Source organism: Primulina eburnea, chromosome 1, assembly GCF_022965805.1.
Source record: "Primulina eburnea isolate SZY01 chromosome 1, ASM2296580v1, whole genome shotgun sequence".
Taxonomy (NCBI): domain Eukaryota; kingdom Viridiplantae; phylum Streptophyta; class Magnoliopsida; order Lamiales; family Gesneriaceae; genus Primulina; species Primulina eburnea.
Genome location: NC_133101.1, coordinates 4,175,677 through 4,192,233, shown reverse-complemented (window position 1 = coordinate 4,192,233; position 16,557 = coordinate 4,175,677). Strand labels below are relative to the sequence as shown.

Genomic DNA, 16,557 nt, shown 5'->3' with positions numbered 1-16,557 from the left:
ATATTTTTTCATGGATGACCCAAATAAGAGACTCGTCTCACAAATACGACCCGTGATAACGTCTAACATAAATTTTTGCTTATAAGAGACCAACTCTCTTACTTAATAAAAGAGAATAGACGAGAGATCATTCGATTATATTGAGTGTTTGTTCAGTTTTTTAATATTTAATTTGATTTATATTCAAATATAGCTAATATATTAATTGTAAAAATTAATTAAGGGGTCACACTCTATTTGAAATTATTATCTATTACAATTTGATTTATATTTAAATTAGTATCATACCATAATTTCGAAAATTAGCGCGGGACTAAATTATAATTTTAAAATAATGAACTAAAAAAACAAAAAAGACCATGATACCAAATGTTTTGGCTATATTATGTCCAAACTTAATAAATAGTAAGAGATGTTTTATTATGTTATAATAAATATATTAAATTAAAACTAGTAATCGGAACAAAAAAATTTCAGATAAAACCTACGTTAAACACATCATTATTCACTCTAGCTCTATTTTATCTTCCCTTTAAATCATTCAGAAATTGTTTAAAATTGCTTGTTAATTAGAAACATGTAAAATTGCTTGTTCGCATCCTGCTACAAACAACGGTTAAGAATCAAGCTCTAAAAACAAGGGTGAATCTGTAAGAAATTACAACCTACATATCATTCAAGACGTGGAGCACAAAATGCATCTACATGTTGCTCGCCTCAATCGGCTTCTAGTTCGGATCCAAACTTCTCTAATCTATCCGTTTCTTCGTCCAAATCTCTTATCAAAGCGTGGTTGATAGTCCCGTCATCCTCGCTTGCATGTATCTGTCTTCCACCGAACCTTAAAATGTCGAAAGGAAGTATTATCAGAATCTTATTGCAAGGAGTGGGATCCAGAAAACATCTGGCATGATCCGAAAAATGACAAGATTTGTAAGATAAGAGTCATGAAGTTTTGTATGTCATGTCCTAATTTGATGCAAGGAATACTGTGTATTTGCTACACAGGCGTCAGATGTATAAACTCCATACCATCTGTAGATTTAGCCGGTGATTTGAAGTCAGGAGTAAAACAATTAATCGAAAACCAGAAAATTCGGTTTGGAAGTTCTTAAACCCAATCAACTATGTTGTTTGCCCCCAAACTACTTTGTTTTACTTTTATGTGCGAGTAGAGAGACGTTCTCTGATTCAAACCTTGTCAGAAGTCCCACAACAAATTTTATAAAGCAAATTACTAGAGCTAAAAAAAAAAAAACAAAGCGAAAATTACCATCGCCCATTCATCAACTCTATGCATTTACGAGCATCCTTCCTATCCTTGAACTTGACCAAGATAACCCCCTGTGGGTTACTCTCACAAAGCTGCAAAAAATAGACCGGCATATCAATAACGAATGTCAACAGACAACTGGAAGTCACGACACACGTTTATCTTTCCCAATTAATCTGTAGAGCTCCAGCATAACTAGAACATTTGTGTGATACCTTGACAGAATCCAATGGACCAAGCTTTCCACATTCATCACGAACATCTTCCTCTAATTCAGAACGCAAATTCTCATCAGCCTATTAACACAGTTTTTTAGGGTACGTCCAGGTTAGGATTCCGTGAAGAATATTCTAAAGAATGAAACGAGAGAGGGTCACAAGTCGCAACTCCACAAAAATCACAAGAACCAGTGCAAACATAGTTCATGCAATATTTGAAGAGAGATTCTATATACACTCTTTAACTTATTATTATTAAAATGGACCTACCTCTTGTAATATAATCAACAGAAAGTTGTAGGTTGTATCTACTTTAACGCTACAGGTCATAAATAATATACTCATTCCATGGGCTACTACAAAGGCTCATAAAAACAACTTTCAATACACCTAACATAGCCAAGGTCTTAATAATCCAGAATTATGTTATTGCTTTCTACAAAAAAAAAAACCTGAAGCGGGAAGAAGATTCGGGTAGGTCATAGGGGACAAATTATGTTGGCAGTGTCACAAGAGGCAGTCACAGTAGTCGTATTGTTCTTGGTAGAGAAAACTGAGGGGCTACAATCAGACACTAATAAAAAAATGGTATTTCCATGTAAACAGATACAATTAGACGGGGTATTGGCAGAAACCGCGAACGTACTCCTACGACACAGATACAACAGATACAATTAGACGGGGTATTGGCAGAACCCGAACATATTCCTACGACACCTTCCAGAACTAATATTCATAAAATCCACCACCCAACCATATAGCAGGTGTCTAACTTAACCACACAGCAATGAGCCTCAAAGCAAACACGAATGAAAAATTTGCCTACCCGCAATTCTGCAGGGGTGAACATGTAACGAAGAACTATAGTTGCTGGAATAGACACCTTTGAGTCATCAAGACCACCTGTTTGGCCACCACCAATACAAGAAACCACACCATAAAATTGTCAATGTTGGCATATAGAGCACGCTAAAAATAAAATCCAACGAGATGGAAGAGCTCGAGATGCTCCAATGTTGGATCCTTTATCAGTTCGAGAAGGACAAGGATGTGGCTCTATCATAGTAAATCCTAGTATATACTAGCAGACATCTTAACAGTATCAAACTATTTCCAGAAACAGAAGTTGAATTCACCATCTTCAACGCCAACGAGCACAGCTGTCTTTAGAATAAATAAGTGGCGAAATTACGATTTGGCACAGCAACATTTACAAATTTTAGGACTTACCCCAGCCAAGCATTTTCTGTTCGACCTTCTGAAGTTTCCTCTTCTTCTTCTTGTCCACTTGCCTTGATATAAATTTATCACCTGGATGTCAATCTTTGATTACTAAGATAAAAAATTCAACAATTGAAAATATCGTTATAATCTTTTATCAACCAAATCAACAGCTGATGAGTCAAACAATCATCTCATAAGCAGTTATATCACCCGAACAGAAAAAATGCAACAATGAACATAAAGCTCATGCATATTACCTTTCTGCTCAAACTTAGCTTTTGTCACTACCATGTTCACCTTGCCATCGGGTCTTAAGGGAGTCCCATCCAAAATTTGGATTGCCAGATCTACCGAAGGATCCTGAGGGAAAAAAATGTAGAACACGGTAAAACAAATTATGTCACGAGTCAAAACTTTAGTATTATAAAGAAAAAATACCTTTAGATATGTTACAAGAGCATCCCCCTTCTTTTTCCCAGTTTCCTTGTCAACGTAAACCTTCACTCGAGGCTTTTTTGTTTCAGGGTCCTGTGTGTTTCAGTAATAATACATCACATGGATCATTAATTCTCAAAAGAAATTACGGGAAGATCTTCCTGGATGAAAAATTAAATAAGAAAAACTTATGATTGAGTTTGAATCTAAATAGCTAGTCAAAAAATGTGAGAACAGAATCAATAACTTAGAGGGGAAGCGTATTATGGAAACATGAAACAGGAATCTAACTGCAACATTGTCGCCAGTAAAATTGATGGCCAAAATACAAATGAATGTCATATCATCAATTCATCGTCGTGATATAATTAGAAAGAGAAGAGGTGGGCGGCTGATAACAAGACATTGCATACCTCCTTTATAATCCCACACTTAGAAAATACTTCAACCACCTGCATCAATATATCAAATAAAAGACCTAAGCAACGAAAACACAAATGCACACGTCAATCAGTACCATACTGTCTTCTATGCTAGCCAAGAAAATCAGATGGACATAACCAAACGAACAGAACAAATACCACAACTGACCTCTTCAACTGTAACGTCATCAGGCAAGCCAGTCACGTACACATGTGTATTAACTTTCAACTCAAACCAAGTATCAGGAGGTTGATTACCTTCCTACACAAGGTTGCAATATAATTTGGTAAACAGAATTAATCTAAAACACCTGATAACCCTAAACAAGGTTTAAATTAAATTTGTATGACATAATTTATAATAATCTAAAACATCTGACAAGGTCCAGCAGGTGGACTTGTACGAGACTGTCAACAGATACCCAAGCAGGCAGACAACAGTACCATAAAAAAAATGAAATCACAGACGAACCCTCTTTTCCTCAGTTTTGTTATCAGATTTTTTCCCAGGTAACTTTCTCTTTCCATTTTTCACGTCTTCTACAGCTTCGCTGACATCATTAACCTCGTCCTTGACAGAAAAAACATCAGCACTAACTGCTGAAAATACTTCCTCTTCTTGCACAAAAGTCATATCATTTGGTTCATACTCCTCAATTTTTTGAGTGTCATTTTCCTAACAAAACCCATCAACAAAGCCCATATTAAAAGGAAGGCATGAAGCACTTGTTTACAACCAATCAAAAATTGAACTGTAGAAACCTAGGAATAAAAAAACGATATGAATGAGCAAATAGGATTCTTGGAGAAAAATTAGCATAAAAAACTATGTATGTACAACTAAGAGTCTCATCAGGTAAGTTAAAAAGCATATACATTTAAATTCATACTCGTACTGTTTACTAGGAAAAGAAAACATATAAATAACCAAGTATCTCATCAGAAAAGTAAAGAAGCATCTACATTTCAGTTTTATATTCCAATTGTTCTCCAGGAAAATTACAGATATAAAAAAGCAAATAATGACATAGTATACATATCAAACACCAACCTGAGGGACCCAAGCTCGAAGATTTCGGTCCCACTTATATTTAGTCCCATCATCATCAATGAATTCTTCCTCACCATCAGGTGGCGTGGCAGGCCTCTCTTGATCATCGTTTTGGTTAACTTCCGTTTCTTTTTCTGCTTCCCTAACCTCCCTTTGCCACTTTTCAAACTCATCTTCTTCATTAGTGGGAGCAAGAACTACAAAACAATAAAATAAATTTGGTAGCACGAGTAATAATTTGTAGTTCAAAATATTGTGCTGGAAAAACATACCTCCAATTGAACTCGGTGCACTTTCCTCAGGTGCATCTGCTAGCAATCCAGGTATAGAGGACAGCGGCTGCCAATCACCTAGTCCTTCAGACCACACAATGGTATCCTGTGTCAAGTATCCACTCGAATAGTGCGCTGCCCAGGAAAATCAAACATGGTTAAGCCCATAACTTCAAGTCACTTAACACAACCCAAATATATGCAGATTAAACATTTGTTATTAACAACAAGCCTGTCACTTGTAGAACTGAAAGTCATCAAAATACATTAAAAAGGCACCTGAGTACTCGACAGATTGACAAAATAAAAACCGCAAACTAAATGTTATGCTTTACAGAAACAAGGGCAAGCGAGATAATGGTGATCCTACCAATTCAGCAGATGCAAATTATACGAAAATAACTATGCAACTACTCACCACGCAATTCAGGGACTGAATAAGGGCCAATAAGCTGTTGTTCCTGGCCAAGAATGAACCATCCACGGCCACCGTCAAAGCTACATCCTGGATTTTCTTGAAAAGCATTTTCTCCGCCTGAAAATTTCAAAAACTAAATTTAAATGAGAACTGCACAAACTCACTATGCGCAAACAAATTTCCTAAACAACTGCACAAACTCACTATGCGCACACGTCAAATTCGCAAGATTCTAAGTCGAGAAAACCATGTACACTGTATCACACTAAACAACACTTAAAATTTGAGATGGCCATAGTAATGAATGATTGCACCACCCATTTCAACTTCAAGAAAAAAGTAAAAACCCAGTAAATTTAAATCAAATTTCACCAGGAAACACAAAAAACAAAACTTCTTGGCTAAAATAATGAAGATAGGCAGCTCTCTAGAAAGTGTTATTGAAAATCCAGAAAATCGATCTCAAAACTAAGCCGATAAATATAGGAAAAAAACAGCAATAAAATGCATCGAAAAGTATAATCAAAAAATGGATTTAATGATAAAACAAAATAAAAAATATAGGATGAAACCCACCTGCCAGTTGCGATTGGGACGACATCGGCTCCTCTCTTCGTAACTTCTCGTGGTTTCTCGACCCCTTCTTCCACCACTGTCGGAGAATCAGGAAAAAAGCAAATAATTCGGGCCAATTAGACGTGCATGGGCTTTTTTGTTAAACTACGCCTATTTAAATGGGCCACCTTTGGTCCTAAAGTCTTGCAATAATTTCGTACGAGGTAATTTACGCAGATTGATTGTTTTTATTATGTATCACGGAAAACCCACATCCTTTACCTTGCAAAAACATTATTTAGAATAACAATAAGAGCTTAGAAATAGCCTAACCATTTCACAAATAGTACATTACTCATTAGTACGGAAAACCACTCCGTTACCTTGCTTATTAGAACCGAGTTAAAATTTAGAAAAAACCATCAAATCATAATTACATTTAAGTCTTCATTCATTATCCACCATAAAATTATTGAAAAAAAATCAAAATCATAACTCAAAAACTCCATGAAAAAACTATGGATTATCGAGAAAAGAAGGGTCGTTGGTGGTCACTCAGACAGCCTGATCCTAAAGTGAATCGAAAATAGATTTACACTGATTTTCATCATGAATCCTCTCATTTATTCTGTTGATAAGAGGCTTGGTTTCAAACTCTGCTCCCATTTAATATATTATTTTACTCTGTCGATTGAATATGAGTTAAATAATCAATAATTTTTTATCAAACACCCCCAACACACACCCTTGCTATCTGAGTGTATCTGAGTGATCGATAAGACAAGAAAAACTTATTTAGAATAAATTGACTTTAAATTGTATCTTGAAATGCTTTAGATTTCAATGGAATATCACTTATATGTTATTCAACTTATGTTTCAAATATTTTGATTCTGAATCCTTCTTTTTATTGAATGAAGACGTGCTAAATTGTATTTGGATCTGTGAGATCTTAATTTTATGAATTTTTTGTTGGCCGGGCATGATATTCAAATTATATTTTAAATTTAATAGCTAGAAAATAAATTATTTTAGATTATATAAAAGACATAAATATTGATGTACATATATTTTATATTTATACAGGTATTACGATAATATAGCAATTTAAATTCAAGATAACACAAGATTTATATCTTATTTATTTAATTGGACAAAATAAATTTTCAGATTTTTGCAAAATTATTATTTTGATGGGAAATAATGTGCCCAGAACTTTGTTTCGGGTTTTTCTCACATGGAAATTTGTCGATCAATAAAGTCAACAATCTTATTTTATTTTACTGGATGTCCTGACATATTTTTTGAAGCTGTTAAATTCGTACCAACTCAATTAAATATCTTACATGTTTTCTTTGAAATTTATATATTTTTGAAATTTTATTTTTTGATGAATCTTCAATATATTAATTATTAACCGAATGACTATATATGACCGAGTAGCTACTCGACTAGACTCATAAAATATTCGAGCCCGGCTTAGCTTGATTACGAGCTCGAATGGAGCTACTCATTAGTAGCTAGCTCGACTCATTTCACCTCTAATCCCAATGTTATTGAGTAATATGAGCCATTCGTTTAATAATTCATATATTGATGATTCATCAAAAAATACAATTTCAAAAATATATAAATTTCAAAGAAAACATGTAAGATATTTAATTAATCATATCTTGAATTCGATGAGCTCGAGCTCAAAAATTACTACTTGAATCAAGTCGAGCTCGAGCAGTTGAATTTTTTTTAGTCGAGTACTTGAGCTCGACTCGATTCAATTGCACTTTCAATTGATATATAAATAAATTTACTCTCGGTAGAACGTAAACTAACTCGAAATTTTGAAATAGAATACTCAAAGGCAAGATTTAGAATAAGACTTATTTTCAGAATCATTTAAAATTGAAGTATGAATTGAATATTTTTTTATATAGATCCGACAACCTTTAGAAAGTCAAGATCCTATTTAATTTTAAATTAGATGCGAGTATTTAACAGTGTGTTTTAGGTATCCAATGCATCGCATTCGAACGGACTCGTGAATATGAAAATAAATTTCATTTCAAAATTCAAATATATATATATATATATATATATATATATATATATATATATATATATATATATATATATATATATATCTGTGTGTGTGTGTGTGTGAAATCTTGCTTAGAAAATAAATCAAATATGTGAATGACTCCCAAAGGCAACAGTTGCACCGTCCCTCATTTTTCAATTGCCTTTCGGCAACGGTCATATTTGATTGGAAAACATGACCGTTGTATCTCTCTGTGTATATATATGTATACATCGTATATTCTCCATTGTCCCGAAAGAAATCCTCTCCACGAGCTATTTCACTGTCTTTCTACAATCAGTTCTTCAGATCAGATAATCGAAATCACGAATTCGAAATGGGTTTTGCGATAATTGGAAGTTCCGCGGCCGATGAATCCTCTCACCCACGCACGCACAAAGTTTTCCTCCTCAGCAACTACATCCTCCTCGGCGCCGCCTCGAGCTGCATATTCCTCACCCTCTCCCTCCGCCTGATCCCCTCCCTCTGCGGCTTCCTCCTCATCCTCCTGCACATCATAACCATCGCGGGAGCCATCTTCGGCTGCGCCGCTGCCTCCAGGGCTTCCATCTCAGGCGCAAAGAAGTTCTACGGCGCGCATATGGTGGCCACGGTGCTGACAGCCATCTTCCAGGGCTCCGTGTCTGTTCTCATCTTCACACGGCCGTCGGATTTCTTGCGATATCTCAAGACTTACGTGAGAGAAGAAGACGCCGAGATGATCCTGAAGCTCGCGGGAGGATTGTGCATTTCGATCTTCTGCCTCGAGTGGGTGGTTCTGACACTGGCATTCTTCTTGAGCTACTATGCGCATTTGGAGAGGGGAAATAATGGAAATTCAACTTACGCCATGAGAAGTGGCAAGGTCCAGAATGAGGAGGATATCAAGAATTGGCCATGGCCATTTCAGGTCTAATTGAGATACAGGGTGTGGGATTATTGAATTTTATTGAATTTGTTTGTACTTGCATTATGCATATAATATAATGGGTGATGTATTCTATAAGCGATAACCAAGCGATAAAGGGTTATCGCTGTAATGCATTCATAATATGATTCATTTATTTATAATCGCTTGAATCTTTGCCACTCACCAAAGAAACTCTTCCAATGGATAGCATAGATTTATTGTGAAAATAAAGGGAAAAGATCAAAGAAATGTTTATTTTGCTGAGTTTAAACCGGACGTTTTACATATATTATGATGAACAACTTCGAAACATCCATCCTAGCACATGTATTTTCTCAGAGCCTTTAATAAGAGTATATTCTTTGCCATTTCATCACAACATATCATCAAAAAAACACATCTCGTCTGCCAAATAAGAGTATTTTCTCAGAGCCTTTAATAAGAGTATATTCTTTGCCATTTCATCACAACATATCATCAAAAAAACACATCTCGTCTGCCAAAACTAGCAAAAGATGAAGTACTAATAAACTACACATGCAATGCATAAATCAGTCTCACGTGAATCATTATGTGGTCGAATAAGGGCTGGAGCTGGTTTTTGAGATGCTGGTTGGAGAGGTCTCGTTCAAGTTCAGAGTTTTTATAGATGGAGGCAGGCATCTTTTTGAGAAGAATGTAGCAATGCTTGTTTTCTTCTCACAGCTCTTATTATCTGTAATAACGAGGAAAAAAATTGCTAGAAATTAGTATAAACTAAATTACCGAGCTAATATGATAGAAAGAAAGGTATGTACTTATTTTCGTACCTGGTGATATTGAGAGGCCGAGTTTGCTCAAAGTATCTTTCTTGACCTGAATCACATGAAATATGCAGCTTAACATCATCTCTCATATAAAATAACTGGAGCATGATTATTAATCTTATCGCTGCTCCATTTCATCGTATAAATCAGTGAAATACATCCACACTGAACAGATAACAAAAGTTTCACCTACAGGATGTTGAGACGAAAAAAAATTCACCTGCCAACGGTTGTCAGAAAACTCTGCTATTTCTCGCACTTTATTCCGTAATAGTGACTTTGTGGCTGTGGGAAATTTCATGTGCAGTGACTCCACTATCTTTCCAATACTATATGGGCATGACTGAATGCTGAGAATCTGTAAATTTTAAACAAGAAAACGATGTAAATGCATATACCACAACATTTCAAATGCACAAGGTAAATTGCAAGTTTGGACAAGTCATTTACACGAAGGATGTTGCTTGCTTAAATCAAAAGGCATATACAAAACAGGCTAGATATAACTTACCATCTGAGGCAAGTCCGCGTCTTGCAAAGCAACACCTGTTCCAAGAGGAGTGGTAATACTTGACTTGTTAGAAGAAGTTTCCAAATCCTTGGCTACCCCATCGCTCTCACTTGTTATACATATACTCGGGAGTCCAGGCATAGGACGAACAGAAAGAGTTTGCAAGCACATTCGTTCAAGCTTCTCTACACAAGTAAGTTCTTCACCTGAGAATAAAACTGTCTTTTCGTGCATAAGATTTAATATGATCAAAGGCTGGTTCTTTTTAAGTGCATGCTCAGTCAAATTATTCAGATACTTCTGCTGCTGAAGCATGGTAATGAAATCTTCACACTGAACTGGCTGTTCAGAACTAGGCACATTCCTTGCTTCCTCATAGTATTCATCAGAGTCCATTTCATCGTCATACATTCCCTATGTTAGGACAAGGAAATAATGTATAGTTAACAAATTTATGTATCCATAAATTGGAGAGAGGATTACTTCTACCCCAGCTTCTCTACAACACTCATTTCCAAATCTGAAAAATATCTCTTTCTCATATCATTCACGATGCTTCATAATATCATAACTACACAGAAACACGGCTTCACATTATATGTATGTGTATACAAAAGCATTCAAGAGAAATATACTAGAGAAATTCCTAGGAGAGTAGGAGTAATTTCTTATGTTCGAGCTACATGAGATTCATGAATCATGAAATGTATTAAAAAATAGAGGAGAAATTATGTAAATTTAGTAAGACGTCATGAAATGTCACATGAAGTACCTCATTTTCTGATAGATATCCATCAGGAACAAAAAATCCATCTTCGCTTTCATCATCTTCATCACCCTTTACTCGTGCTTCCAGGCTTTCATCTTCATCATCCTTGTCACAATCTGATAGGCTTTCACCAGGTTCATCCTGTGCAATCAAACTTTCAGCTCTGCACGACTTTATGATAATGACCATATTATAGTAGGGATAGAATACCTCTTCCCACTCCTCGTCACTGTCAACCTCATAGTCTATATCTGGATCCTTTGCAAAAGGAGTACATGCTCCAACAATTTGACTGGGAAATAGATGCGCATCATGAGGACAACATTATCAATTTAAATTAAATATATTTGGGGTAATGCTCAATGAATGTGTGTTATACTATCCCGTGAAAGTCAAATAGTACATCAATGGCAATTAAAGATGCAGAAAATCAGAAATTATTTGAATGCTCAAAGAAAATTTGGTAAAAACAAAGTATGAAAAATGGGTACACCAAGCTTAAAGAGCACAAATCCCACATCATTCAAATGACTCTCATGCCAAAACTTTAAGTATTGGATAGCAGGTACAACACCTAGTCTCAAACCGTCCCCTACATGTCACTTAGAATCTTATCCTCTAATCAATTTTAAAAACAATGGAGCCCATCAAAGACACGAATGATAGTCAGGTCCAGGCCCAAGAAAATTCTTTCACCACAGTTAGACCTAGGAACTGAGAAATTTCATAATAAAAAACAAATACACAGTTTAATGACTCAGACAAGATGAAAAAGGATGGTGATACATGACAAAGCAAGAATCCAGTTTACCACTACAATTCACAAAATGAAATATCTTGCTCTCAAAACTTTAACAATCGAAGTATCCTCCAAACTGGTAATTAGAGGTTGCAAAGTCACAGGTGCAGATGTCAAAAGTCAAGAAAATATACTTACAGCAACTATAAAATGGTGTGCAAGATATTATACAACGACATGACTCACCTTTTCCTGGGCCAAACACCATAAAAAGCAGGCCTGTGACTTTTATCAAACTGCAACAACTTTATAGTTCGAATCCTCTTCTGTCCAACGGGATTATCTGTGTTTATTTCAGACGATCCTCCAGAAACACCGGAGTCACCCCATCCATCGACAAACTTCTCTATGTTGTCCTCGTCACAAGTCAGTTCTTTGCTTGTAGTAAGCTTAAGCTCTTTGACCACTTGTGTCTTAGGTTTCTGGCGAATGCCCCAATGGACCTCCCTGTTTGAATTGGTCGAACGCCTCATGAGGCACCAAGAGTTCAAATGCGATCTGAAACAGTTACATAAATATTAAACTTTAAAAAAATCAGAAGGTTATATCCTACATGATATCCACATGAAAAGAGGAATGAAAGGAGTCTCCTACTTCCATATATCTTCTTCCTCAATTCCACCATTTTGGGATAAAACAGAGTCCATTGCAAGAGTAGCTGATTGAGACTTCCTCTCCATCATGCTTGAGGACGACTCAGATGTGGTTGTATTGTTTGTAGAACTGTCATTTTGAGGAGTTGAATCGGTTTTGTTCCTTTTAAGGAAACGTTCCATCAGTGATGCTTGTTTCTGTACAGAGAGTTGCTTTCTCAAATCAGCTTCTTCCCTTTCCTTACGTTTCTTATTTTTCTCTGCTTCCTCTTGCTGCTTTTTTAAATGTTTCTGCATTTCAGATTCATCTTTTTCACGTTGCCTCTCCTCCTTTTCTGCCTCATCATGCAACCGCTTCAGCTCCTTTTCCTGCCAGGACATTACAAACAAGATACATGAAACAGACACTTAAAAGATAATTGGATACACAAGAAAGGGAATTCATTTGACTCTAAAGCCACACAAATAGAAGATCCCCCTTCACGTTTTTAAATATGCATACCTAGATATTTAAAAGATGCTATATGTAATGTCAATTGTTTCTTTTGCTGTTACAATGAATGCACATAAAGTTAAAGCACATACTTCAAACATAAGAACGAAAATGAGAAGTTGTGTTGATAGCATACACTTTGCAACTTTTCCTTCTGAAGCTTGCGATCCATCTTCTTTCTCTCTTTCTCCATTTCCTTTTTGCTTCTCTCCATTTGCTTGATTAACAGTTTTTCTTGGCTTTCCTATCTTCTTTCTCTCTTTCTCTATTTCTTTTTTGCTTCTCTCCATTTGCTTGATTAACAGTTTTTCGTCTCTCTTGGCTTCCTTTTCAACCCTTTACCATTAAAATACTGATTAAGCTTATGGCTTGTAACATCGTCCAAAAAAACCATACCTGGTATACATACATTTCACAACCAGTTTTCTGGGACATGTTCTCCATTAATGACAAAATGTCTGCCTCGTTTAACACTTTAGCAAGTCTCTCCGAAGCTTTCGACACCTCCTGCAGATGGTCCTGACGGGCCTCTGGCTTTTCCAGCAGACTTATCATAGCTGAGACATACCAAAATTATTTAGTAACAGCAGCGTGAGCAAAGATCTATGAGACCTACTAAGATGAATCATCAAATAAAGCACCAAAGTTTACAACTATAAAATAAAATTATAGGACAAAAAATGACAAACTAGAATGGCAATTCAATTAAATCCAATTAAACAAGGGAAAAGTTCCAAGAAAGGAGAATTGCACTAGTAAGATTACACAAAACATGCGGCCATACAAGAATTCTAGTGTACTAAATGATCCTGTGTCATGAAAACTCAAACATTACGAATTGTGAACCCTTGAAGTGTAATACGAGACATATCACTTTGTTTCTAACTGAACAGATTTATCATATCATGATGTGCCATTGATTTTTCTTCGAGGAACCAGGCGCACGACATTTGTAAACTCAAAATTCAATTGATCTTGTAGCTTTCTATAATATTAAAATTCAACAGAACTGTACAGTCTTGAAATTATTCTGAGCGAAATAAATGCACTTACCAGAAACAGTTTATAATTCATAATTTATTAGGTTGACAATTATACACATACATATACCATTTTCACTACTTATCAAAATTCTGTTTATGTTTCCTATTTCAAAAGGAGAGTCACAGACACAAACTTGTAATAATTATTCACGGTCATATAGTTCAACACTGAAACATAAAAATACAGTTATAATAGGCGTTTAAGGAATTACCCAAAACAGCTGTAATTCTCTCCTGTATCTTTTTCCGGCAAGTGCGGCGAACTTTCAGAGACGAGCATGCCGATTTTGGCATCAATTTCAAATCTCTTGTCTACGACATGAAAATAGTATTCAATAAACTAACACTAGTCCGAAGATATGGAACACCAAGAGCCAGATAATGCATTGCAATAAGAAAGTATGCCATCAAAACAAAGATTAGCCGACGTTTTAACTTAAATATACATCTCAAGTTGAGTAAAATTTGAATACATTGCAAATATAAACTAATGAGTACACATAAGACTTGTACGGAAAGATAAGATCATGTAATTTAATATTATTAATTCATTAAAAGCCTAAAAGGTCATACATTCTATGCACCACCAATACCAGATTCAAAGCAAGCAAAAATGTGATTCAGGCATTATTTAAGAGACGCAAAACTAAGAAAAACGGGTACATGCCACTCGATTCGATCTATCTGACAAAGTTTATGTACATCAATAACCCATGAATTCTGTAAATCACCCATAAAAATGGCAAACCAACATAAATTAACAAATCCCTCCATACAAATCCAGTATACAATTTATAACATAGCATTAGAGGTAGTCAATTTGCTGAAATTTGTACCTCCCAACACCAAAGAGCACAATCAGCATCATTCTCCAAGACATCCGCAGTCTGCATCCGTGACTCCATAACACAACCTCTGCCCAATTAAAAGCACAATACTCTTCACACTAGCCTTCGTAACACTGTCGGTAGTTTCCAATTTTTTCAACAACTTTATCGAAAACCTCATCCACGAGCTTGGACAGAGGAAGATCACTCTCTTCCAGCGCACATGCAATCACACGATTCAACGCCGCAGAAGAACTCCCAGATTTCTCCACATTTTCCAGCAGAGCCACCCTGTTTTCAAGTACTAATTTTTTACCAAATCTAACTAGACTGTTGGTTTCCTCTCGCAGAGCGTCGATCTTTGCCTGCTTTTCCTCCGGATTTTCTAGACAAGAAAGTGGAGCCACCCTCTTCCTCTTCATAACCACCTTCTTATGATCGGAAACGTCGATTTTTGTCTTTCCCGCGTTCGGGCCGTCGATTACCACGGGTGAACCCTTCTCCATTTTTGCATGCAATCACTGAAATAAACGAAACCCACTTCACAAAACCGCCCTAATCGACTGAAATGGTTTAAAAAATGGAGATTTTCAGGATAACCAAATGGCAAAAAAAAAATCCTCGCTGTCAATTTGCTGATATCTGGAAAGTTAAAAAAATTGGCAAATTATGGGATTACATACGAAATGAGACGAAAAGACGGGAAGAACAAAACCCTCTTTTTTCTTCTCCTGCCATTTTACTTGCACCGATTAAAAGATTATGTTAATTCGGAATATTTTTATGAATGCCCGCCCTATAGTCTCAAAAAATGGCTCCAATTGATAGCAAATTTCGGGAATTGGCGCTTAAAATTGGATACATTTGTCCGCCACTCTACGACATTATATTATTCAAATTCACATTAGACGAATATCTTATCGGGTCGGGTTCCAGCCTGATTCGAGTCGGTCGGTTTCGGAACTTAAACTTTTCTGGTTCCAAGGTATCCAAGGTTCTATGATTTATAGACCGATTTCGGTCCATGTTTGAATAAAAAATTTATTGATAGACCATTTTTTTATTCAATCTTTAGAATGAAAACAATACTGATTAATCATAAAAATAAAATAATTAATCATTGATTTTTATAATAGAACATCTAAAATTTATCACGATATATTAAAATATATTTTAAATACTTCGAATTTTCATTGAAGCTTGAGCTCTGAAAATAATGATTCGGAACAATACTTAAACTTTGAACGATTAAGATATCTCTTGCAATTGTCTTTAACATTGGATAAAGTTGATAATTTATTTTGCATCAATCAAGAACATTGGATTAGTAGCCTCAATATATAATAAATTTTGATTTTATTGTAGCTTATTGTTGTCATCGATTTTTTTTTTAACTCTTGTCGTTTCAAATTTTGAAATAAGTTGAGTGTTCCACATTTGCTTTTCTCTGTCATCCTCTTATCTTACTACGCACTCTGTTCACTAGCATACAAATGAAAAATTCTTTAAGATAATGCATGATTGACTTATTTTATCGTCAATATTCTTCCAAATAAATTTAGCATGTTTAACTCATTTTGACTTTGAATAGGATAGAGTAATGTTGCGAATCAATGCACAATTGAGCTATTATAAAAAGATTGACCACATTTCGTAATAAATTTAACGATAGTTTTTTCGAGAAATTTATATTATAATTGTAAAAACCTTACCAATTGAAGGATTGATTAGTTGTTTGGTTGGTTATCTACCGAATGGTTGCAGAGTATCGAGACCAAGTTTATGTATCTCGACTAAATGTTTTTTCAAAGTATCGGTACCACCGGAACAACCACCCGTTTCATATGAATAGTTGGTTGTGTAA

The 16,557-nt window shown here is 35.5% G+C and overlaps 3 protein-coding genes across 3 annotated transcripts; 1 reads left to right on the top strand and 2 right to left on the bottom strand.

The window, feature by feature from the left end:
* Positions 1-539: 539 nt before the first annotated feature.
* On the bottom strand, positions 540-6,025 carry LOC140823144 (uncharacterized). Its single transcript, XM_073184329.1, has 14 exons — positions 5,890-6,025; positions 5,314-5,430; positions 4,896-5,030; positions 4,624-4,820; positions 4,045-4,248; positions 3,742-3,834; positions 3,564-3,602; positions 3,154-3,243; positions 2,973-3,075; positions 2,722-2,802; positions 2,318-2,394; positions 1,489-1,569; positions 1,274-1,365; positions 540-841 (listed from the first exon to the last, which is right to left on the bottom strand). The coding sequence occupies exons 1-14, from the start codon at positions 5,912-5,914 to the stop codon at positions 718-720; spliced, it is 1,458 nt and encodes a 485-aa protein (XP_073040430.1). The 5' UTR covers positions 5,915-6,025; the 3' UTR covers positions 540-717.
* Positions 6,026-8,174: 2,149 nt separating this feature from the next.
* On the top strand, positions 8,175-9,031 carry LOC140823099 (uncharacterized). Its single transcript, XM_073184242.1, has one exon. The coding sequence runs from the start codon at positions 8,280-8,282 to the stop codon at positions 8,856-8,858; it is 579 nt and encodes a 192-aa protein (XP_073040343.1). The 5' UTR covers positions 8,175-8,279; the 3' UTR covers positions 8,859-9,031.
* Positions 9,032-9,090: 59 nt separating this feature from the next.
* LOC140823135 (chromatin assembly factor 1 subunit FAS1) lies at positions 9,091-15,554 on the bottom strand. The gene is given in 15 exon segments (XM_073184316.1): positions 9,091-9,567; positions 9,662-9,707; positions 9,879-10,016; positions 10,170-10,583; positions 10,942-11,079; positions 11,149-11,230; positions 11,924-12,235; positions 12,332-12,699; positions 12,960-12,974; positions 13,051-13,159; positions 13,233-13,380; positions 14,079-14,178; positions 14,703-14,750; positions 14,752-14,835; positions 14,837-15,554. Coding segments are annotated over 15 exon segments (2,511 nt in total). The 5' UTR covers positions 15,200-15,554; the 3' UTR covers positions 9,091-9,421.
* Positions 15,555-16,557: the final 1,003 nt, after the last annotated feature.